Source organism: Rhincodon typus, chromosome 33 (assembly GCF_021869965.1).
Source record: "Rhincodon typus isolate 14 chromosome 33, sRhiTyp1.1, whole genome shotgun sequence".
Classification (NCBI taxonomy): domain Eukaryota; kingdom Metazoa; phylum Chordata; class Chondrichthyes; order Orectolobiformes; family Rhincodontidae; genus Rhincodon; species Rhincodon typus.
The window spans coordinates 27,169,316-27,194,166 of NC_063364.1; the positions used below are offsets into that span (position 1 = coordinate 27,169,316).

At 41.7% G+C, this 24,851-nt stretch overlaps 1 protein-coding gene across 1 annotated transcript in view; it reads left to right on the plus strand.

The window, feature by feature from the left end:
* Window positions 1-1,275: 1,275 nt before the first annotated feature.
* LOC109910398 (A-kinase anchor protein 13-like) overlaps window positions 1,276-24,851 on the plus strand; it is a 90,273-nt gene continuing 66,697 nt past the window's right edge. Inside the window, exons 1-2 of the mRNA XM_048615749.1 lie at window positions 1,276-1,284; window positions 12,761-12,908. Of these exons, the coding sequence (XP_048471706.1) occupies window positions 1,276-1,284; window positions 12,761-12,908 (157 nt within the window). The remainder of the gene's footprint in view (window positions 1,285-12,760; window positions 12,909-24,851) is intronic.

The window sequence follows — 24,851 nt, forward strand, 5'->3', positions numbered from 1 at the left end:
TCCCTTTTAACAATCGTCTGTAGGCTTTTGAAATCCATAATTATTATTCCCAACAATTGCTAGTTAAAGATTAGCATTTATCACCTATCCCTCAAGAAGGTGATGGTGCATAACCACCTTGAACTGCTGCACATAATATGGTGTAGGTGTTGTTACAGAGGGGATCATAGCAGCACTGAAGGAACAGTGATATTCAAAGAAGAATGCTTTTCCTATTCAATGCTGCTCTTATCCTTGCAGGTAGTACACGTTTTGATTTAGAAAGTGTCATTGGCGAAACCGTGACACATTGCTGCAGTTGTTTCTGGTGCATACTGTTGTCACTGTTCATTGGGAGCAGAGGGAGTGAATGGGTAAGGTGGTTAATGGAGTGCAAATCAAGCAGGCTGAATCGCCCTGAATGGTTCAGGCTTCTTCAGTGTTATAGCTAAAGTCAAACAGGCAAGCAGAGAGCATTCCATCACAATCCTGACATCTGCCATGTAGATGGTGGACCGACTCTGGAGAGACAGGAAGTGAGTTACCTGCTACAGAATTCTAAACCTTTGACATCCTTTTGTAGCCACAACATTATACATGGCCAACCCAAATAATACTTCTCTGGATAGACTGCTCCCAGGATGTTGATGGTGGGAGATTCGGTGATTAGTAATGCACCGAGTGTCGAAGGGAGTTGGATAGAATCTCTTTTTTTGTTGGAGTTGATCATTGCCTGGTGCAGGTATCACTTTCCGATTACCAGTCCAAGTCTGAATGTTGGGCAGATCCTCCTGCCTGAAGGCACAGGCTGCTTCTGGATCTAATACATTGTGTATGGTTCAGAAGTTATCAGTGAACATTCCACATTACTGACCTTGCATTGGGTGGAAGGTCATTGGTGAAGCAGCTGAAGATGGTTGGGTCAAGAACACTACGTTGATGTGCTGAGACTGAATGGACTGACCTCTAACTATCACAATCACCTTCCTTTGCACAAATTATTAACCCCAACCAATGGGGAGTTTACCTCTTCCGATAGACTTCACTTTTACTTGGACTGCTCGATGTCAAGGGTGATCTGCCTTCCCTCGCTTCTCACTTTTACTTTTTCCATCTTTTGAGGGCTGCTGTCTGAGCCTTAACCCTTTGCAGTTTCTCAACTTTACAAAAAAATCCCTATTCAGTGTTTAATGTGTGCATTTAAACTTGGCGAGTGCAGCCACTTGAAGTTGGAAAGCAGCTACATATTGAGCTGTTCTGTGATGAAAGTAATACTGTTGTACAGTGAGTCCCGACATGGCGCTGGTATGTTCAGATGCACTATTCAACACTTGCTGGGTCTAAGTTGATGACCTTCATGTTTGACACTTTATGTGGTACAATTTCATCCAAGTGGACTTGGTAGCTGTCTTGTATCATTGCCAGTCTGTTGAGATCTCTTAAAGCAGACCCTGCTCCTAATGCAACTTTCAATTCATCAATTTTTCACAGTAACCTTAAAATAAATACAGATTGGATTATTTTGTTTGAATCATACTTTATACATTTTTGAAGTCTTTCGGAAAAAGTCTTGAATGTTTGAATGAAAATAAAATCAAATTACTAGCTTCTCTTTTCATACAAACTCAATAAATCACTGACATAAAATCTGCTGTATTTTTTGTATTAGCCATGGGTCAGTCAGTAGCAATTTCAGCGCAAGGTTCTGGATTCAAGCCCCACTGTAGGACTTGAGTATAAAAATCAAGGCTGATCCTGTAGTGCAGTTCTGAGGGAGATGCAAGGTTCTGTCTTTTGAATGGGTTTTAAATTGATTTCCCATTTGTTCCGTCAGGTGTAAGTACAAGATCCCATAATACTGCATCGAACAACAGTTGAGTTATCCCTGGTGTCCACCGAGAGAAATTATATCACTGTTGATGAGCTTGCTGTAAATAAACTGGCTTGCTATGTTTCCTATGTTCCAATGATGGTTACCCTCCAACAGCATCTAATTCGCTGTAGTGTATTTTGAGATGTCCACTGGTCATGAAAAAGCTTTAAAATTGCCAAGTATTTACCTTCTGAAAGTTTTATCAGTTCAATATTCATATTCTTCCAACCAAACATACGGTTTTGACAAATTTTCATGACAATTTACTGTCCATTATTCATTATTCCCGACTGTCACAATGCCTTTGCAGACTAGCAGTGGTTCTGATGGGTGGTGTGATAGTCTGTTCCAACAGATGAACAAAAAGAAAATCACATTTGTGTGTCTGGTGCAGAGTGCGGGACTATTGTGTGAACAGATTTCTAAGTTGCACTTCCTCTGGTTAGGCTGACTGGGAAATGTATGGACATCTGCACTTGATGCTGCCGCCAGTGACTTTGAAAGTTCTTTCAGGTGTTGGTCAGGCTTTGTACTTGCAGTTCAACTAAAAATATAATCCTGTTAAATGGGGCACCTAGTCTCCCAGCTAGGGACTGAATGTGGTCACTGTTGTTTTGTTGGCATGTCTTGTAGCAATGTAGCACTCGGCAAGATTCCATCGACGTTTTAATGACTGTGTGTTGGGGTGGCTGGTGGGGGTTGGGGAACTCCTTAATGTTCTTTAGGTGATGGAAAAGTGCAATGGAATCCTTTACAAAACTGGAAATGGTTTCACCTCTGTTCCTTGCACTAATAAACACCACAAAGACTATGGCACCAATGCATTTCAAGATGATTGAAAGCAATTTATTACCAGTGTCTGTTTTTTCTGTGGGAAGTGTCTTTTTGGGAGGCCTCATCAGTTGTCCTAATATTGGAATTGTAATGGTATTTTCTATTTATAAAGTACAGAACGATAGTAAAATCAAACTCTCAGCAGAGATTTTAAAGGTTATTTTGAAGTATTTATTTTAGATGAAGGTGTTGAAGCGGTCGTTTGTCAGTTTTGACCAAGACCACTTGGCTCTATCTATGTTAATAATTTATTATTGACTGGTTACTTGTGTTTAGATTCTCTGGTTTTGAATGTACAGAAGTGTGGTTCTTACTACTAGTAGTTCATAAGTGGTTAAATCTGAAATGGATTTGCTAGGATCACCTTTTGCTTTAACAGATTGTGATATATGGGAATTATTAGAAGCAGAGATCAAACTTTATATCTCACCTATAAGCCTTCATGCCCCACAGTTAAACAACCCTTGAGGACCTAAACTTTGAATGTTCCTGCTGTGGGAAATATGGGTATATTGGAAAAGGGAAAAGTTACCCAAATGAGAAGGAGGGGTTAACCTGCCTCATCTCCGAGAACGAGCTTGCACAAGTTGGAAAAATGTTGAGACGTTTTGTTTTATTGATACTTTGGGCCAAATGCTGTTTTTGAAATTTCAAATCGAAGTTTTGATGGCTACTTCCAAAGAAGCTGGAAATACTAATTTCCTGTGGTTTTCTGCTTTTAGAGGACATATTGGCCAATTTTTCATTTTTCTGTCTTTATGTTGACACATAGTTTTGTGCAGTCAGTGTATTGCCACACTGTAGTAAGATACGGCATACATTTGAGTTACTGGATTTATCTGCGATATGACTGAAAATCAAACTCTTTCCCCGTGGACGGAGAAGAAAAATCACTCTGTGTTTGCCTTTGGGGCTTTGTAAGAATTGATTTTGAAATTATATTTACAGCAGCCTTTGATGGATGTGCACTGCAGAGGTCTCCAGTTGAGAGAATATTTTTAATTTGCTGGAATTTCACTTGTCTGTAGACTGTAAAAATGAGTGTGACTAACCTCACTGTTACTAGACAAGCACAGAAAGTATCCAGGTGAATACTCCAAGATATCAGAAACAATAATAATTAGAACACCATTGCAGAAATAATTAAATTATAATAACATCATTTACAGCCAGAGCTTACTGGTCACGGAAAGCATCAAGTGTGTTGGAAGTCTCTGCATCTTGGCTTCCACCAACCTGCCCTTTAGATTCTTTCTAAATGGTGTATTATGTAAGACAAATGGAAACTTGCCTGTGAGCATTACTGGATAATTTGGTTTGCATACAGCTTGATGGGTTGCTGTGTTCCCATGATAAAACAAATTGCGAGTGCATCACTTACTCAATATTTATCACTCAATACCTCAACAGAAAATTGAGGGTACCTCAGATATTTTTAATTATTCACGGATGTGGATGCTGTCGGTGAGGCAAGCATTTATTGCCCATCCCTAATTGCCCAGGTGACAGTTTGGAGCCAATCACATTGCTGTGGTCCTGAAGCGACGTGTAGGCCAGGAAAGCATGGCAGATTGCATTCCTTGAAGGACATCAGTGAGACCAATGAGTTTCTACAACATTGACAATGATTCCACGGTCACCCTTTAGGATAACTTCTTGCCCTAGTTTTTGTGTTGAATTTGAATATTACTATTTGCCATCGAACCAACACCCCCAGCACATTTCTCTCAGGTTCTGGATTACTAATCCAGTGACATTACCGCTGCACACCGCCTCCCCAATGCATTGAAGCAAAATATTCACAAATAAATTCTTGAGTCAAGTGAATCTGAATCTGTGACATTGTACATTCCTAGAAATGCCTGTGTATTTTGTTGTTCCCAAGCTCCGAGGTTGTTTTTCAGGTATTTGTAGGGATTCTTCAACCCATTTCAAATGTTTCAGAAACTATGTTTGAACCTGAGATTTGCAGTTCTTGTTTTGAGGTGGAAAGCACTCCTTTCAAGGTTAAACATTTTGTTGCATCTCATTATAACTCCACTTTCTAACAATAATTATGGGAGGAGATGGTGGCCTAATGGTAACATTGCTGAACTGGTAACCAAGAGGTCCAGGCTAATGCTTTGGTGACGTGAGTTCAAATCCCAGCAAGGCATCTGGTGAAATTTAAACTCAATTAAAAACTGTGTGATTGAAAATTAATAGGTATCCATGAAACTACCATTGATCATTGTAATAATCTGTCCAGGTCACAAACATCATTTAGGGAAAGAAATCTGCCATCGCCATCTGGTATGGCCTACATGTGACCTCAGACCTGCAGTAACATGGTTGACTCTTAACCACCGTCTGAAATGGCTTGGCCAGCCACTGAGTTCAAGGGCAGTTATGGATGAGCAACAAATGCTGAAAATGCTGGCTTCATCCCAGGAAAGAGTGATGGGGGAAAGAAAGAGTCCAATTCATTGCTAGTGACAATGACCCTGATGGCAGGCTGGAAAATCAGGAGAAATTCCACCTCCAGTGCTGGGCTCATCAGATGACTGCCTGTCTTGCAAGGGTGGAAACCCTTCCTGCCTCCATTCACTATTGAAATGAGAACATCAACAGTTCTTCATTTGAGCAGGGCCTCTGGAAGCTGTGGCTACTGCTGGGGCTTCACCAAACCCAGAGCTGCAGTCAGGGGCAGCCCTTGGGAGCAAGTCATATAGAGTCAGAGCAGAGGATTTATTCCCGCGCGTGCTGTCTGTGTTTCTCCTCACCATCCTCCCACCACCCCCCAGCCCCTGGCCCCCCCCACTTGCTGTCTGTCACTGTCTCGCTTACTATCTCTCTCTTTCTTTCTCTCTGACCTTCCCTTCCAACCCTATTACTAATGGGAATGCCCTTTTTAGTCCTTAGCTGGTTATTGAAGTACCCCCCCCACAACTTATCTCTGGCCAGGAGAACTGTCCTCCACCTTTTTCCACTACTGAAATTTCCCATGGCATCAGGAAGGCAATGTGTTTCACCCCTTCCCTTCCCTCCCAAATATCTGCTCCCTCACCACCCCACAACTCCCAAAGGCCCCAGTAAGTTTCTCCCATAGCTTTGTAAGTGTGCTTCCTTGTGAATAGCCTGGGTCATTCTGCAGGCAGGGGTTTGGTCATTGTGATTGTGAAAGATGAGGCTTGGCGGCCATATTTGGATAACCACACACCGCATGGACAATCTCTGTATTCCAGCAACCATCATTGGCTACAGAAAGGAGTTGGGAAAGGGAAATATTAAGAGACCAGTTAAAAATAATTCTGAAAAACGTCCAGAGGGCTTTGAATTTCAGCCAAACCAGTACCGTACTGATTGATTCCGTTTTGTCAAAGAATAGTTGTTTTCAGAAGAAGTGAAACCTTGCAGTGACCTAAATTGCACCAAAATAACTGAAAGTGCCATTAAATAAATTTCACTTGACTTGGGAGTTAATAATGCTTCCAACTCTAACCTGAATATATGATCCTTGACTCTATGGGGTGTGCAAATGTCAATCAGACATCGCAGTACAGGCGTCAATGCTCCACTTGCTGTCTACCACTCACTCTAGCCTGTACAAGTGCTGTTAAGCTATCCCCACAGCTGTACCCTCCAACCTCTAAAAGTCAGGCACACAGTGACATGAGGCAGAGCCTCGTGATTAGACGATTGAGTCTGAGGAAGTGTTTTAAATTAAAAAATTGTTCAGACTTGAAATGAATAATTGGATAGACTTCATCCTCTTGTTTTATTCATTGGTAAATTCCAAAGATTAAATATATGCAGTGGTTGATCACAGTGAACTGCACTAGTACATTCCCTGCTGTGTTGTAACAGTTTTCCTCAGTAGTGGTATTGAATATCAAGTTGTATCGCGGCTCAAGTCAAACGCTCCCTTATATATGTCACTGCCAAAGTACACTGTTGGTCATTTGAGAAGCATTTCTGCCAAATGTTGTTGTTCCCTTTTTAAATTTCTCCCCGTCGTGTTGAAAGCTCTGAGGCTTGGGTCCTGTAGGCTCCGGGACTTCTCAAATGACCATTCTTCTTCATAGCCCTGGGCTGTAACGACTGGCAGGGCTTTTCACCTGCAAAAGCCATCACTGCTGACGTTCTTTTAAATGCAGTGTGAACTTCCTGTTGTGGTTGGCTCACTTCGAAGCTTTTCCTCTCCCGCCGCCAGCTTTGGTATCCCTATTCCACAACCTGGGATGAGTAAACAGACTATGGATTGGGAATCAATTGTGGTGCCTTGTGGTCGGTGTGATACAGTTGTGCATTGCCTTTACTGATGGAGCTATCCAGCCAGCTGGCAACCATTTAGTTCTGAACTCCTGGTGATGGGAATGTTAGGAGGTGTATTAAGAGGTCTGATATATCTCTGACAACATTATTTATGCAGTGGAAACTTGTTTGCAAGAAAACCAAACCATTGATAAGCTTTCGAGCAGGGTGCTAAAATGGGCAGCTTGCAAATGGTGATCTAAAATTGGGTGGAGTTTTAGTTGGAATCAATGTGGAATATACAGTGCATCAATAGATTTGATTGACAACATCAAGAAAATTTAATAATCTGGACTGGTTGATAGAAATTGAGAATGTCATACTAGATAAAGTGCATTTTTTTTTGGCCTTTCTAATCCTTGTTCGGAGCATTGTTACATGTGAACTTAGAATTGTTGCAGAACAGATGGGAGCTGATCTGCTTGTTGCTGCTCTTCCAACATTCTGCAAGAGCAAATGAGTTGGTCCTGCTAGCCATACCCTTCTCCATAGCCCTGCAAAGTCTTCACTTTGGATTCTGACCAATTCCCTTGAGAGAGGCATAGTTGAATCTGCCTCCACTGCACACTTTGGCACGCAATTCCTGCTGCTGCCTTTAGTTCGTTTGCCATTCACCTTGAATTGGTGCTGACTGGTTCTTGACCCATCCTCCAACCTATAATATGTTCACTTCTGTGGAGGTAGTGGTAACGTCATAATTTGGATTTATAATCCATAGCCCCAGGCAAATGTTCTAGGGACATAGGTTTAAATTCCTCCATGGCAGATGGTCGAATTTGAATTCAATACAAAATCTGGAATTTGAAAATAGTTATTAGCACTTGGGAGGATTGGGTAAACTTTAACTGTCAGTAAATGCTTACTAAAAGCAAAAGCAAGATCAAAGACGTAAGATGAACAATGAAAGAAAACCAGCAGAAAACATAAGCACTGATGCTAAAAGCTCCTATAAGTATATAAAAAGGAAGAGTATAGTGAAAGTAAATGTTGGTGTTTTAGAGGACGAAAATGGCTAGGTAATAATGGGAAACTCAAATGGCAGAGGCACTAAACCAATATTTAGTCTGTTTCCAAAGTAGAAGAGGTTAATTTCTTTCCAAAAACTGCAGTTACTACAAGAGGAACTTGGTGAAATTACTAGCAAGAAGGTATTAAATAAACTGGGATTAAGGGCAGATAAATGCCCAGGGCCTGATGACCTGCACCTTAGGATACTAAAGGAGGTGGCAGCAGAGACAGTGGATGCATTAGTCATATTATTCTGAAATTCCTTGGATTCTGGAAATGTACCAGTGGATTGGAAACCTGCTCATGTGACACCTTTATTCAAAGAAGGAGATAGGCAAAAAGTGAGTAAAAATAGACCAACTAGTTTGACCTCCTGTAGTGGGAATGTTACTGGAGTCAATCATAAAGGAGATAACTGAACACTTGGAAAAACAAAGCTCAATTCATCAGTGTCAGCATAGTTTCATGTAGGGCATGTTGTGCTTGACAAACATGCTGGAGTTCTTTTAGGATGTAACCAGCAAGGTGGATAATGGGGATCCAGTGGATGTGGTATATTTAGACTTTCAGAAGGCATTTGACAAGGCGCTGCATAAAAGACTAATCCAGAAGGTCAGATTCCAAGGTGTTAAGGGATAGAGTATCATCTTGGTTAGAGGATTGACTGACTGACATAAAGCAGAGGGTTGGGATGAAGGGGTCCTTTTCTGGGTGGCAAACTGGATTATAAAATGACAGAAATGAAGTTACAAATATGAGACATTGGTGAAACCAATACTGGAGTATTGTGTCCAGTTTTGGTCTCCTTACTTAAGGAAGGATGTGGTGGCGCTGGAGGCAGTTCAGAGGAAGTTCACCAGTTTGATTCCAGAGATGAGAGGGCTGTCATACGAGGAACAGTTGAATAGGTTTTGTTTGTGCTTGCTAGAGTTCAGAAGAATGTTGGAGGATTTCGTTGGAGTATATGAAATGCTAAAGCGGATCAATAAGGTGGATGTGGAACAGATGGTTCCCCCCAACCCCGGTGGGACAGTTCTCAAACAAGAGGGCGTTGATATAGAGCAAGAGGCGGTCGGTTCAAATCTGAGATGTGGAGAAATCCTCCACTCTCAGAGGGTTGTTAATCTGTAGAACTCGTTGCCTAGAGTGCAGTGGAGGTAGAATCAATCAAGAGATTCAAGAAAGAAATGAATGTGTTTCTGATGAAAAGTGGGATAAAGGGCTATGGGGAGCAGGCAAGAGAGTGGAGTTGAGACCAGGATATGATCATATTAAATGGTGGAGCAGGCCCAAAAGGCTGAATTGCCTACTCCTACTCCTACTCCTAATTCCTATGTTCCTAGTTTAATGGTGGCCATTGTCAGTTGTTGCAAAAATCTATTTGGTTTGTTAATGCCGTTAAGGAATTAAATTGCCAATCTTTCTTGGCTTGGCTTGGCCTGGTCTATGTGACTCCAGACCCACAAAAATGCGCTTTTTTTTCGATCATTCGTAATACATGGGCATGACTGACTAGCCCAACATTTATTACCCATCCCTAGTCGCCCCTTTAGAAAGTGGTAGTGAGGTACTTTCTGGAACCACTGCAGTCTGTTAGGGGCGGATAAATCCACAATGCCATCAGGGTGGAATTTCCAGGATTTTGATCCAGCAATTCTTACCTGCTGTTTAGGTTTGGGTTACAAATGCTGGGTTAGCCAGTGACTTCCACATCCCATGTTTGAGTTCAATTTTAAAAAAAGACAGTCTCAATCCCACAAGTTTTGAACATTTCTGTCATACCTCTTCTCTACCTTCCCTTTTTTTTTGAAGGAAAACATTCTGAACTTTTCTAACCCATTCTTGTCATTAAAGACCCTCATCGCTGGAACCCTTTTTCTGTAAATCTTTACTGCATCTTTTTCAAGGTCTTCAAGGCAGGTGTGCCCACTGCTTTTTTTTAGTGAAAGGTATGGACTATAGTTTATCCGGTCCCCTTATTGGTGCAAAGTCTGGACCTGAAGGTCACGAATCAGTATGGCTCAAGATCTGATTGCTGGTCCATGCATTGATCACTGGCCCTCACCTTTCCAAAAGTTGGCCTCAGCACCCTAGGCTTGGGAGGGGAAAATCCATTATGGTTCACATTTCCGATTGTGTATCCAGTAATCCCTGTCAGTTTTGAGAAAAAGGACTAAATTGTATTTACATCATATCTTTCATGTCCCAGGGCTCTCCAATTGCTCCTTGGAGCCAATTGAAGTACTTCTGAAATCAGTTGTGATGAAACACAGCAATAATTTCCATAAACCTCTGTACCCTGCTGTTTTAGTTAGAGGGCAAAACATTAGTTGGAGCACAGAAAGAACTCTCCTGCTCTCTGATGAATCAGAACCGTAGGATCTTTTCTATCCACCCAAGAGAGCAAGTGGTGCCTCAGTTTAGCATCTCATCCAAAAGATGACACCTCCGACAGTAGCGGATTCGCTCAGTAAGACACTGGAGTGTCAAGAACAAAAACAAAGTTGCTGGAAAAGCTCAGCAGGTCAGGCAGCATCTGTGAAGGAAAAAAACAGTTAACATGCCTCAGAAGGCTTCTGTTTATTCCCTTCACAGATGCTGCCAGACCTGCTGAGCTTTTCCAGCAACTTTGTTTTTGTTTCTGATTTATAGCATCTGCAGTTCTTTCGGGTTTTTATTTACTGGAGTGTCAGTCTGGATTACATGCTCACGACCTTTTGAGTGGGGTTTGAACCGAATACTATTGCACAAACATATGAGTCAGGAGTAGGCCATTTAGCCCGTTCAGCCAAGTAGTAAGATTATGGCCGATGTGTTTGTGTTCCGAATGCTGTATTCCCATCTACCCTTAGTTAACTTTAGACAGATTCTTGTTGGACAAGAGAATCAATCTCTGTCTTAAAGATATTCAATGACTTGACTTTCGCTGCCTCCTGAGGCTATGTTCCAGTGATACATAAACCCTCAAAAAAAATTGCCTTAGTATCTGTCTGCAAAGGGTTACTGTAATTTTAAGTGTGTCCTCTAGTTCTTGACACAGCCAAAAGAGGAAGCATCCTTTCCATACCAAAATTATCACAGCCTTTCAGGACCGTACAAACTTCAATCAAGTCAACCTTGGTTCTTCTGAACTCTAGAGAAAACCATTCTAGTATGTCCAATTTTTTCTCTTGTTCTGGGTATCAATCTGGTCAACCTCCTACAATGCACATTTATATCCATCCTTAAATAAGGAGACCAAAACTGTGCATAGTATACAAGATGTGGCCTCAACAGTACCCTGTATAAGTGAACCTTGACATCCACACTTTTATGTCTAATTCCATTTAGTATGCCATTGGCTTCCTGATTATGGCTGTATCTGTGCATTAACCTATAGTAGAACACCTAGATCCCTCTGCACTTTGGAATTATACAGTCATTCTCAGTTTAAGTTTCTTTTTTACGCTGACTTTTTTATTCTTCCTGACTTGCTGTTGAGAATGCTGCCCCTGACCCATGACTAATGCTGATGGATTGATGTTGACTGTGGACAAGATCTGCCCCTATAGTAAGGTCACTGTTAAATGACCTGTTTTCAGCTACAATGGGCTCATATACGTGCAGTGGCCACTTGGGTCAGGAAGGCTCCTAGAACCTATACAATGCAGCCTTAGCTGAGAGCTTGGCAAAAATTGCAGAAACTGTTGTTTATGTAATGAAGGAGAAGCCCTTGCTCTCAAGATACGATAGAATTAAAGAATGTGTAAGGGTACAGAAACTTTTTGACCAGTTGATTTCAGTTCTTTGATTGCATTGTTAGCTTAAGCATGGTTTTAATGGCTTAGGGTTTTTGTCAGATAAGAGCCCTTTGTACAACTCTGGTCAACATCAAGAATTCAGGTCTGAGCTACCGATAAACATACTCTGTGCTAAAAGTTAATTTAAACGTGTATTTTGTTGGTCTTAGTTGGTGAAATAGGAACAGGAATAGGCCATTCAGCTCCTTGAGTCTGCTCCGCCATTCAATAGGATTATGTCTACTTTCCTGCCCTTTCCCCGTAACCCTTGATTCCCCTACTGATCAAGAATCTATCTATGGGTCAGAATACCCAAAGTAATGTTTAAATCTTTATTAAGCAAGTAAAGTTAAGGTTCTTGCTTGGACTTGAGGGGCAGCATGATAGCTCAGTGGTTAGCACTGTTGCCTCACAGCGTCGGGACCCAGCTTCAATTCCACCCTTGGGTAATAGCCTGGAGTTTGCACGTTCTCCCCATGTCTGTGTGGGTTTCCTCCGGGCGCTCCGATTTCCACCCACGTTACAAAGATGTGCTGGTTAGGTGGAGTGGCCATGCTAAATTTCCATAGTGTCCAGTGATGTGCAGGTTTGGTGAATTAGCCATGGGAAATGCAGGATTACAGGAATAGGGTAGGTGAGTGGGTCTGGATGGGATGCACTTCGGAGGGTTGGTGTGGACTCGATGGGCTGAATGGCTTGCTTCTACACTATGATTGTGTGATTCAGAAGTTAGTTTCAGAGGTTTAATGTAGAAATAATGATAAGTTTGAAAGAGATGATTTAGTAAATTGTATGTTACGTTCTATTGTGTTTTAAGCTTTGTTCTTGGAGGAGACAATATTATTAGTAAATAAGGGGAATAACCGTAAATCTTCATGTAAAAGCTATTCAGCAGTCCAGATGTACCATCTGATCTCAAACCTATGCTGGTGATGAAATCCATGTTCAATTTGCAATTCTGTTTCTAATAAAATTTTGTCTTTTCCTCTTAAAGGGGGAGTCTGTTCTGTCTGTGCTATTGGATGCTGAGCACACAATCGAAGAGAATGTAACCCACTACCTAGTGTTCTCTGGCTCCAGTCAACATCATTTAATCAGCACACAGAGGATAGATCAGAAAACATTGCAGACTGTCGCTCCTGGTAAGTGAGGATACCCTGGCTTTTTTATTTTGCTGTTGTTCGCTCACTGTCCTCAATCATTCTCTAACGTGTCAGCTTCAAATATGATCTGAATTGAGAATTCCTTAGCAGATAGGAAACAGAGTTGGAATTATTGGCCCAGACTTTTCCTTGGCCAGATATGTTATTCCAGCATAGGTGGGAATTGTGCAGAGGGACCCTGCAGAATCACCATTGCAGCGTACTCCGAAGAAATTGCCTGGGAAACTTAATTTTCCACTGGTTAATTAGTCTATGCCTGTAACCCTCTGAAAATATACATTTAAATCAGAGACTTTGGGGAGCTTTGATATTACTGAGTGAAATTGTTATTCAGGGAAAGTTAGACTGTTAAATACATACTGTAACTCAGGAGTATCTATTCAACTGATACCATGCCTACATCACACACCCGCAACTACACCTCCTGACTTGACCTGATGAGAACACCCCATTGCTGAATCTGAACTCTCTTCCCCACACCCCAAGTTCATGTCCCAGAGCGCCCCCACCGACTGAACCCAATATCTCCTGCCCACCCCATCTATCCTAAAACACTGAATCATTTACCTGTATCCTGGCAATCTACCACTTGGCATCTTATCCACCTGACAACCTACCGCCTGCCTAGGTAGAAGTCTCCCCAGTGGGCACCTTACATCCTCCTTATCTGGCATCCTACTCCTTGTGCCCTACCCAGCTGGCACCTTCCTTTCTACCCATCTGGCTTCTTAACAGTTGGAACCCTAATCCTACCCACCTGGAACCTGTTGTTGTCTCTCTCTCCGTCCCTCTGCCCCAACCACCACCCATGTGACACCCTACCCTCTCAGCGCCCAGGTATCACACTTGCGTTATGGACTTACCTTTTAACAGCAGCTGTCAAAGACACTGTGAGGACCTTTACATTTCAGAATATGGCGGCTGACTGCAGTGTAAAGGAGGTATGGTTTGCCTTTCTCTGACAGGTCTACGCTTTGAAACATCTGTCAGAATGGAGATATCACTCCGCATTTCCGGGGGAGCCTTGAGTGGAATCTCCTTTCATAGATTGTATCTCTTACCCTTGTTTTTTCTAAGCAGGGCAAGAAAGGATTCCTTGGAAAATCTAGGCTGTTATCATTTTCGGGGTGGAAGATAGCAGTAAGTGGGGTACCACAACACCAGTGCTTGGGTCTCAGTTATTCACAATATACATCCTCAGTTTGGATGAGGGAGATCCAATGTAATATTTCCAAGTTTGCTGTCAACTCAAAACTAGTTGGGATCCACAGTGACGAGGCGAATGTAAGGGGGCTTCACTGATTTGTACAATTTGAGTATAAGGGCAAAGGCATGGCAGTTGCAGCACTATGTGGATAAGTGTGAAATTGTCTGCTTCAGTTTAAAAAAAAACCTACCAGCAGGGTATTATTAAATGGTTATGGAGTGGGAAATGTTGATGTGCAAAGGGACCTGGGGTCACTTGTACTCTGGTCGCTGAGCAGATGCAGCTAGCAGTTAGGATTTCAAGTTGTATGTTGGCCTTCAATACAGGAGGGTTTCAGTGCAGAAGTAAGGTAGTCTTGCTACAGCTGTATAGGCTGTTGATGAGAGCACACCCGAAGTACTGTGTGTAGTTTTGGTCCCCATTCCTAAGAAAGTGTGTAGTTGCCAGAGAGAGTGCAGTGAAGGACCACCACACTGATTTCTAGGGTGGCAGGTTTGTTGAGTGAGAAGAGATTGAATTGACTGGGCCTGTGGTCACTCAGGCTTAAGAGATCGCATTGAAATGTATAAAGCTCTGACAGGGGTGTTTGTGCCTGCACCCATGTCTGGATTGTGGGATACATGATAGTCCACTGCACCCTGAGAGGAGGACACGTTTCCTTCCTTGGAGCGTGGTGCTGTTGGAGAATTTTCCACGACAGAAGGTTGTGGAGGCCAAGTCAGTGAATATATTTAACAAATAAATAGTATTTTAGAGGCTAAAGGTGTCGATTAGTATGGGGAGAGTGCAGGAACATAGGTTGAGACACAGCCATGATTATAGCGATTGGTGGAACAAGCTCGATGGACTGAACAGCCTACTCCTGCTTCATTCTCTATATTTCTATGACATAATTTAAGGACACACAAAAAGAGTGTGTTGAATTGTCAGTGGTGTCGAATTTCTCATGTAAGGCCTGACATACTTCATGTCGTTTGATTGACCCTTTTCAAAGCTGCTGTGCAATGTGTCAGTGCTCTAAGTTCATTGTATTATCGACTGAGGAAATGATGTATTCACAAATGAATTTCTATTTAATAGGCTGGTCTTCACTGAGACCATCATAAACATTATCAAACGAATAATCATCAGAGAGTTTCTGTGTTCCTGATGATGTCAGCTTTTGATGAGCTGTAACCTTCATTCTCATTTATTTGCCTAACAAGGAGCCTCTCCTCCATCCTGTTAATCCAGTTGCCTGCTCAATTAATGGCTGTCTGTCCCTGGTATTCTCTATTTTTAGCTTCTTAGAAAATTCTGCCTGCCTAATTTGAAGGAGAAGGGGTAGGTATAGTTCTTCATTGTACCTTTACTCAGTTTTTGTCTTTAACAGGTACTGCTTTGAAGTACTTTGCCCAGAATAGCTGTTCTGTCATGCAGCCTGGAAAATCTTGAAGCTCTTCTGTTATATAAAAGTAATGCTTAGCTTTGATAGTGTTCTGTTTTAACGGCAGAAGTGTACAAAATCTGAAGCAAAGAAAGGACAATTAATCCATCCAATCACTCTATCCAATGCCTATAGATACTTTAAGAAGGCTTACATTTTTTTTTAGAGACAACAAGGTGCAGAGCTGGATGAACACAGCAGGCTAAGCAGCATCATAGGAACAGAAAGGCTGACGTTTCGGGCCTAGACCTTTTTTAAACCGCTCCTTTTGCAATGTGGGGACTTTCCAACATCCTTTATAGCTGATGACGTACTTCTGAAATACAGTCACTGTTGTAACATAGACAGCATTCTACTCTTTAATAATTACACATGCCCTCTAATTGTTAACCAGTTTCACTCGGACATTTTTTCCCTCTACCACTTGCAAAGGAAAAGCAATATTACTCCATAACCCTCAATGCTTCTTTCTCAAAAGATACTGGTCCAGCTTCATTAGAGCCTGCACTTTGAATCTTTGACACAGAATTGATACAATTCGGTGAGGTAGGCAGAATGACATTTTTGTGAATCCTGGAATGTGGATTGTCTGTAGGTCCCCTACAGACACAAATGGGGGAATGGATGATAGGGGACAAAGAAATGGCTGAGCAACTAAATACGTACTTTGGTTCTGTCTTCACAAAAGAGGACATAAATCAGATACCAGAAGTGTTGGAGAATGCAAGATTAGTGAGAGGGAAGAATTGAGGGAGATCAATTTTACTAGAGAAATGGTGGTGGTAAATTGATGGGATTGAAGGCCGATAAATCCCCAGGGCCTGATAATCTACATCCCAGCGTACTTAAGGAGGTGGCTTAAAAATAGTGAATGCATTGGTGGTCATTCTCCAGGATGCTATAGAGTCTGGAACAGTCCCTGCAGATTGGAGGATAGCTAATGTCACTCCAGTATTCAAAAAGGGAGGTAGAAAGAAAATATGGAATTATAGACCAGTAAACCTAACATCAGTGGTGGGGAAAATTCTCAAATCCATTATCAAGGATTTTATAGCAGAGCATTTAGAAAACAATGGCAGGATCAGACAGTCAGCATATGGATTTATGAAGGGGAAATCATGCTTGACAAATCTGTTAGAATTCTTTGAAGATGTAACTAATAAAGTTGACCGGTCGATGTGGTGTATTTGGACTTTCAGAAAGCATTTGACAAAATCCCACATAAGAGATTATTAGTGCAAGATTAAAGTGCATGGCAATGGGGGAAGTGTATTGAGATGGATAGAAAACTGATTGGCAGAGAGGAAACAAAGAGTGGGAATTAATGGGTCCTTTTCAAATTGACAGGCAGTAACTACTGGGGTGCCACAGGGATCGGTGCTGGGACCCCAGCTATTCACAATACATATTAATGATTTGGAAGGGACCAAAATGTAACATCTCAAAGTTTGCAGATGATACCAAGTTGGGTGGGATATTGAACTAAGACGAGGATGCATAGATCCTTCAGCATGATCTGGGCAGGTTTGGTGAATGGGCAAGTCAATGGCAGATGCGGTACAATTTGGATAAATGTGAGGTTATTCACTTTGGAAGTAAAAACAAGAAGGCAGATTACCACCTGAATGACTGACTGTAAATTGGGAGAGGGGAGTGTGCAGTTGGGATCTGGGTGTCCTTTTGGACTAGTCGCTGAAGGTAAGCATGCAGGTGCAGCAGGTGGTAAAGAAGGCAAAATGGTACGTTGGCCTTCATTGCGAGAGGTTTTGAGTACAGGAGCAGGGACATGTTGCTGCAATTGTACAGGGCCTTGGTGAGACCACACCTCGTATATTGTGCACAGTTCCTTTTTTGAGGAAGGATGCTCTTGCTCTCAGGGGAGTGCAGCAAAGGTTTACCAGGCTGATTCCGGGGATGGTGGGTCTGACGTATGAAGAGAGATTGACTAGGTTAGGATTATTTTTGCTGGAGTTCAGACTAATGAGGGTAGATCTCATAGAGACTTTGAAAATTCTAACAGGATCAGACAAGGTAGATGCAGGGAGGATGTTCCTGATGGTGGGTGTGTCCAGAATAACGGGGTCACAGTCTGAAGATTTGGAGTAGACCATTTAGGACTGAGATGAGGAGGCATTTCTTCACACAAAGAGTGGTGCACCTGTGGAATTCATTACCGCAGGAAGTAGTTGATATCAAAACATTGAATGTATTCAAGAGGTGGCTAGATTTCGCACTTGTAACAAATGGGATCAAAGGTGATGAGGAGAAAGCAGGATTAGGCTGTTGAGCTGGATGATCAACCATAATGGTGATGAACGGAGGAGCAGGCTCAAAGGGCCAAATGGCCTCCTCCTGTTCCTGTCTTCTATGTTTCTATGTTTGTCGTTGCATAACTGTTCATCTGCTCCTGTCTATCCAAGGCCATTTTCCCTTAAATATCCATTACTCCTTATCTGAGCAGTGTTTTTATTTTGTGTGTTTATATAGAGCTACAGACTCTGACTAACTTGCTGAATTCAGACATTTGGACAACAATATATGGTTTCCATGGTAAGCAAACTCATCTGGTACCGCAGCCACAGAGTGTCCAGAGCAAGAGTCTTGGCAAATTGTTCATTCATGAAGCTAGGAGAACAGAGCCCCACCTTGCCTTTCCTTGGTGTCCACATACATGCTTTCCAGTGGGAGTCTCTGGATAATGACAGAAAATGAAAACTCAATTCTTTAGTTCCCACTCTCCAAGGTATTAACACCCCTACTTCACAAAAAAAAGCTATTTGGAAAGCTGTTTGGCACAGACTTGGTACTGATTCTGGAAATTCAATTTTCTCAATGTTCCCACTTTCTGCATAGAGAGCTGATGCCCAGGTTCCTAACTAGACAGTCTCTGCTCTGTGTGATCATTTTTAAAAATTTAATATTAAAGTTCTATTTCTATTACAGATTATTTACCCTTTTTTTTAATCCCCAGTGAGTTACCTCACATCATCAAAAACTAAGTGCTGGGAGGAGGGAATTCAATCCACCAAAAAAAAAGATAAATTCACAGAACAATGAAGATAAATGTGTTTTGAACGTCGTTAAAACCTCCAGGGGTCGGTTAGCTTAGTTGAAACAGAGTGATGCTGACAGCATGGGTTCAATTCCCATACTAGCTGAGGTCACCATGGCAGTCCCACCTATTCAACCTCCCCCATCGCTTGAGGTGTGGTTACCCTCAGATTAAACCATTGCTAGTCATCTCTCTCTCTCTCTGGGAAAGCAACCTTCTGGCACTATGGCAGCTTTACCTTTACATTTTAAACCTCCAGGAACTGAACAACTAAGTTATTTCATTTTTTTCATAGCTATTAATGGGATGTGGCCAGCATTTATTGCTCATCCTTAGTTGCCCTCGATCATCCTTAGTTGCCCTCGAGAAGGTGGTGTGGTGAGCTGCCTTCTTGAATCACGGAAGTCCGTGTGCTGCAAGTACTGAGTTTTGGCATTTTGACCCAGTGACATTGAAGGAACAGCAATACATTTCCAGGTTAGGGTGGTGAGTGGCTTGGAGGGGATGGTGGTGTTCCAAGTTTCTGATGCCTTTGTCCTTCTAGATGGTGAGTCATTTAGTCTAGAAAGTGCTGTCTAAGGGGCCTTGGTGAATTTTCTGTGGTGTATCATCATTAATAGGCTACAAAAAAGCTAAATGGCAATTACAATTTACACGACCAGTTCCCAAAAATAATGTGACTGTTAGGGCCACAAATCACTATTTCAGCAGGAAGATAATTTGATAGTATTTGTGAAGAAGTATGCAGTGCCCAATATTTACTGTATTTAATGGTTCAAGTACCTTATCATCCTTTTTGTATCATAAACCTTTATTTGAAAAAACGTACAAAGATATTTTAAATCATACATAGGTTCAAAAATGAAAAAACGAGTAGTTGTTTATAAAAAGTTACTTTGCAATGTGTTTATAATAATATTTTGATCATGGTAGGCTATCTAGTGGCTTGCTAACAAAGTAGCTATATTTGTTTTTGAGGTTCCTCAATGTGTGACCTGACAAAAAGTAACGTTGCGATGTGCTTATAATAGCATAGTTTGATGTGGAGGTGGAGGTGCTGGTATTGGACTGGTGTGGACAAAGTCAGAAATCACATGAAACCAGGTTATAGTCCAACAGCTTTATATGAAATCATAAGCTTTCAGAGTGCTGCTCCTTTGTCAGTTGAGGTCCCTTCACCCAGTGAAGGAGTATTGATCTGAAAGTTTGTGACTTCTGACGTTGGTCTATTTTGATTGTGGCAGGCATGTAATGCATCTCGTCGCTTGTTAATGAAATTGCTATATTTGTTTCTGAGAATCCTAAATGTGTGACCTGACATTAGATTTGATGCATATGTGTCTCTGGACCTGAATTGTAAATGGAAAAGTGGTGTAGATTTTGGGCAGATATTGGTATCTTAAATCACTACCCAAAAAAAGTGGGAATTTATCAGTGGACTTTTTGTTGGAAAAATGGCCACCTTTAAAAGTCCCTATTTAAGTGCAACAGAAAGTTGCTTTCTCAGATCTACTGGGAGGTTTTCCTAAAGGCGCATGGCATTAGTGAGATGTCTCCCAAAGGTTCAAGCTTCACTTGTTGCTTTCTCCCAAATCTCAACACATTCTCCTGTTTCACTCTTGTATGTAAACTATTATACAGCTGCTGCTGCTCCGTTACGAGCGGAATGAGGGAGAATGAAGCAATGAAATTTTGAACTCTGAAATTATATTCCAGCCGTCAGCGTGTTTTCTTTGCAGTGTTATCTCTGCTGCTCTTAAGTGGGTCTGCAGGATGTTTTCATAGCGTGGCAGTTTGTGGAGAGCAACACTACAGCCAATGTGTTTCTGCCTTTTATACTTTTGGCAAGAGCAGAATTGAATCTGGCAGCAGGTCTCAAAAGCCACAAAAAAAATCGTTGCCCATCAGCATGGGAACAAGTGAAGTCATCGCGTTTGTTAGTATTTGGAGTCCTGAGGAAACTTGGTGCTGCAGTTTTTCAATGAAAAGCCAACCTAATGTCATGTTTTAAGAAGTGACAGGTGGTGACGGTTTACATCCCGCTATCATCCAACATTTTATCAGGTGATGAATCCATTAGGTTGTGGGAGAGCGATCAAGGCTTAGCTTAGAAAGGATCAGCATTCAAATACTCCATCAAAAGCTTTGGGGCTAAGCCCATGAGTTTGAGAATTGAATGAATGAATGAATTATTGTCACATCAATCCAGGGAGATACCGCGAAAAGTATTCTCATGCCACATTTCCGGCACCATTTGAGGTTCAAAAGAAGAAAAAGAAATTACTTAAATAGAGTTCATCTTCATCGGCCAGGGACCCAAACGCTGCTCCAGGACTTCTGCAGGTCCCCACTTCAGGCCTGTTGCAGCCAGGAGCCCTCGCTCCAGACACCAACGCTACCACAGTTGGCGACCTGCCACTGATGCCCAGAGTCCATGCTCCAGGCCTACCACAGCCAGGAGTCCATGCTCTGCCATCACTTGAATTGTAATGTACTGCTAAAGTTCATTGAATTGCCTCTGGATTAAAGACCCTTACAATATTCTGTCTCGAAATTATTAATGCATTTTCGGGGGAAGAATGGGAAGAGGCAATATAAATTGGGTGGTATAATTTTAAGAAGGTGTAGGAATGAAGACCCAGGTGATTCATACGAATCTTTGAAGTTGGCAGGGCAAGTTAATCAATTTGTTAAATAAAGCATTGCCTTTATTGATTGATAGCTGGAGTACAAAAGCAAAGAAGTGGCATTAACCCTTTTATAAATCATTAGTGAAGTCTCAGCTGGAGTATTGTGCCCAATTCATGATAAAGCACTTGCAGTTTGGCAAGCCCTTAGAGAGAATGCAGGAAAGATTCCGCTGATAGACACCAGAGGTGAAGGACTGTTGTTGAATGGAAAGTCTGAAGAAACTAGGACTTTTCTCAATGCAGTGGAGATTAAGGGCAGATTTACTACAGGTGCTCAGAATTATGAGAGTGCTTGAGTAAATAAGTAGAAGTTGTTTCACTAGCAATCAGACTTTTTTTTAAAATCATTCACGGGATGTGGGCATCACTAGTAAGGTCAGTGTTTGTTGCCCATCCCTAATTGCCATTGAGAAGGTGGTGATGGACAGTTGTCTTACACTGTAGCAGTCTGTGCAGTGTGCAGACACACAGCGCTGTTAGTAAAAGAGTTCCAGGATTTTGACCCAGCCACAGTGAAGAACCAGCAATATAGTGTGGCTTGTAGGGGAAGAATCGGTGATATAGTTCCAACTTAAGATGTCTTGTGGCTTGGCATGGAGCGTGCATGTAGTGGTTTTTCCATCCATCTGTTGCACTCGACCTTCTATTGTTGGAGGTAGTCTGTTTGAAAAGTGCTATCAGAGGAGACAAAAACTGAAGATGAATGACCAAAGCAGTGCAGGAGGTGTGTGAAGAAATTATTTTAAATTATTAGTTATGGTTTGGAACACACTGGCTGGTGGAATCAGATTGAGCAGTAACTCAGAAAAAGGGAATCATAGGGCCATGAGAAAGAGGGACAATTTGGAAATCTCTATCATAAGCACAGTGGGCACACTAGCTGTCCATGTGCTGCATATTCAGCTACTGTGGAAAGGAATGGCCAAGAGGATTGTTGTGGGAGTGGGGTGGGGGGGCGGTGTTGGTGTGTTGGTTTGTGTTGAGATTCTATCTGTCACAAGTACACAGATCCCATGCTGTGTTTTCAGATGTGTTTGCAGCATGGTCGAACATAAAGTTAATTTTCTGGTGCACTATTTAACATTATTTTTGATGTATGATGACATGAGCCTTACCACCTCATTTGGTTGCAATTCATTTATCTAATTGCACTCAGTAGTATGAATGCAGCTTCCAACTGAGCATCTGTCCTTTTATTAAGAACAGTGTGAAAGAGCAGTCAGATTGTATTTGCAATTTTTGGAAATTTAGAAATTAATAGGTTTCCTTGCACAGCATCTGGCTTATGTGGGCATAATAAACAGGAGCTGCATTAATTAGTGTAGGAGATTCAATGCTGAAAGATTCAAAGTCTTTTGGAAGAAAGTTGTGCATTTATATTCGCCTTTTTCTTATTTTAACCTAGAGGTTGATTTGGCAAATGAAAGCCTGATACTCAGCCAAGATAGCCATCTATTTATCAAATGGAGCATCAGTGATGGTCTTGGAGGAAAGCAGGAGGCAAGGATGTATAGAAAATTCTTTAAAGAAATTGGAAGTATGAGCTCACAAATAGTAGCTGAGGCGAATCACTTATTTGTTCATTGGATGTGGGCATTGCTGGCTGGACCAGCATTTATTGATCACCGATTTGCCCTTGAGAAGGTACTGGTAAGTTGCCTTATTCAACCACAGCAGGCCATGTGATGTAGATACTTCCTCAATGCTATTTGGGAGGGAATTCCAGGACATTGACTGACAGTGAAGGAACAGTGGTATAGGTCTAAGTCAAGATGGTTCTTAGCTTGGAACAGAACATGCAAATACTTGCAAAATACTTAAGGGTAAATGCGTTTCCCCATTTGGGGAGATCAGAAATCAGTGGTGAGGGGGCAAAATTTAAAAATGAAGGGAATGCCACTTGGGGTATGAGATAAGGAGAAACTGTTTTTTTAATAAATATGTTGTGAACCTGTGGAACTCTACGTCAGAAGGCTGTGAAGCTCAGTCTTTGAGGATGCTTAATGTAGAGATCAATACATTTCTGATTCCCAGTGGCTTGCATAGTTATGGGGATGGGGTGGCTAAAAAGTATCGAAGCATTGCTTGATGGGCTGAATGGCCTACTTTTGTTCCAGTGCTGCTGATAATATGCATCTCCCATGCTTGAGCTATCCTGTAATTTAACATCCATAAGCAAAGACTGAATTGAGCACGTTTTGCTGCTTGACACTGAGGTCACTGAAGATGGAAGACCAAATCCATGAAAAATCTTGGTAGATTGCTGAAAGAAGTTTATATTCTTAAAGCCAGAGAACTAAGTCAGAGTAAAAAAAGTAAAGCAGATAACTGTACAAGATAAAACAAGCTTCAGCCTGTGTGGAATATGAAATGAGCAAAGTCAGTAGCCTGAACAAAAATAAAAATGATGTTCAACAGAAAATCACGACAGAATAGTAGGTGGAATTTCTCTCTCTTTTAATGTGGGACAAGTGTGTTGGGGGAGGGTGTGACTAATGTGCCTTCCTCCCGTCTGAGAAACCTGTTGCAACAGCTCTTGCTTCATACCATCAGTAGCTGCTCATCAGATACTGCAGTAGCCTTGATCTTGGTTTGACAGTCAAGGAGAGAGAAGCATTCAAGGCCTTCTCTGACAAAAGTGAAATGAAGATACTTTGAAGATTTTGAGTTTGCTGCCTAATTGATTTCAGAAGCAGAAATCGTGCAAAATTTATTGGTAATTTTTGCTAGCAATCTTTTTTTTCTAACAGATTTAAATCAAGGCTTTTGAGGCGGCCCGGTGGCTCATTGGTTAGCACTGCTGCCTCACAGTGCCAGGGACCTAGGTTCGATTCCACCCTGTGTGGAGCTTGAACATTCTCCCTGTGTCTGCATGGGTTTCCTCCGGGTGCTCCAGTTTCATCTCACAGACCAAAGATGTGCAGGTTAGGTGGATTAGCAGTGGGAAATGCAGAGTTACAGGGGTGGGGTAATGGAATGCTCTTTGGAGAGTTGGCATGGATTTGATGGGCCGAGTGGCCTGCTCCCACACTGTAGGGATTCTGTGATTCTCTTGTAACTTGTAAGAACCAAACCAGAAGATTTGATTTCTTCACTATTTGTAACTGAATCGAGTGTTTATAACTTTAATCACAGTTTAGCTAAAAGTAGTGATCGTGAGGGTTCGAATGTTTGCATTTGTATAGCACCTGTGTCAATGCATGTGACACAATGGAGCAGTTTTGCCCTGTGTTAGGAAATCTTTCAGTTCCTGTTTCTTCTGAATCAAGGTGCACTGCAGCCTAATTGCAACTAAAATAATGCAGAACATGACAGATCAGTAATCCTTATCCCTAAAGGGAAGATTGCAAGTGAAGTTTTTGCAAGAGCGTAAGTAGATTACAGAATGTTTTGCGTTGAGTGGTTTCTGAGGCAGAGAATGTTGCATCATTTAAAAGGGAACTGGTTAATGTGAAGGAAATAACCGGGAGACCAGGAAATGGGATTCGAGTCGATACTTTCTAGATTGAGAAATGCCTCAAGTGGGATGATAAGAAAGCACCCCCTT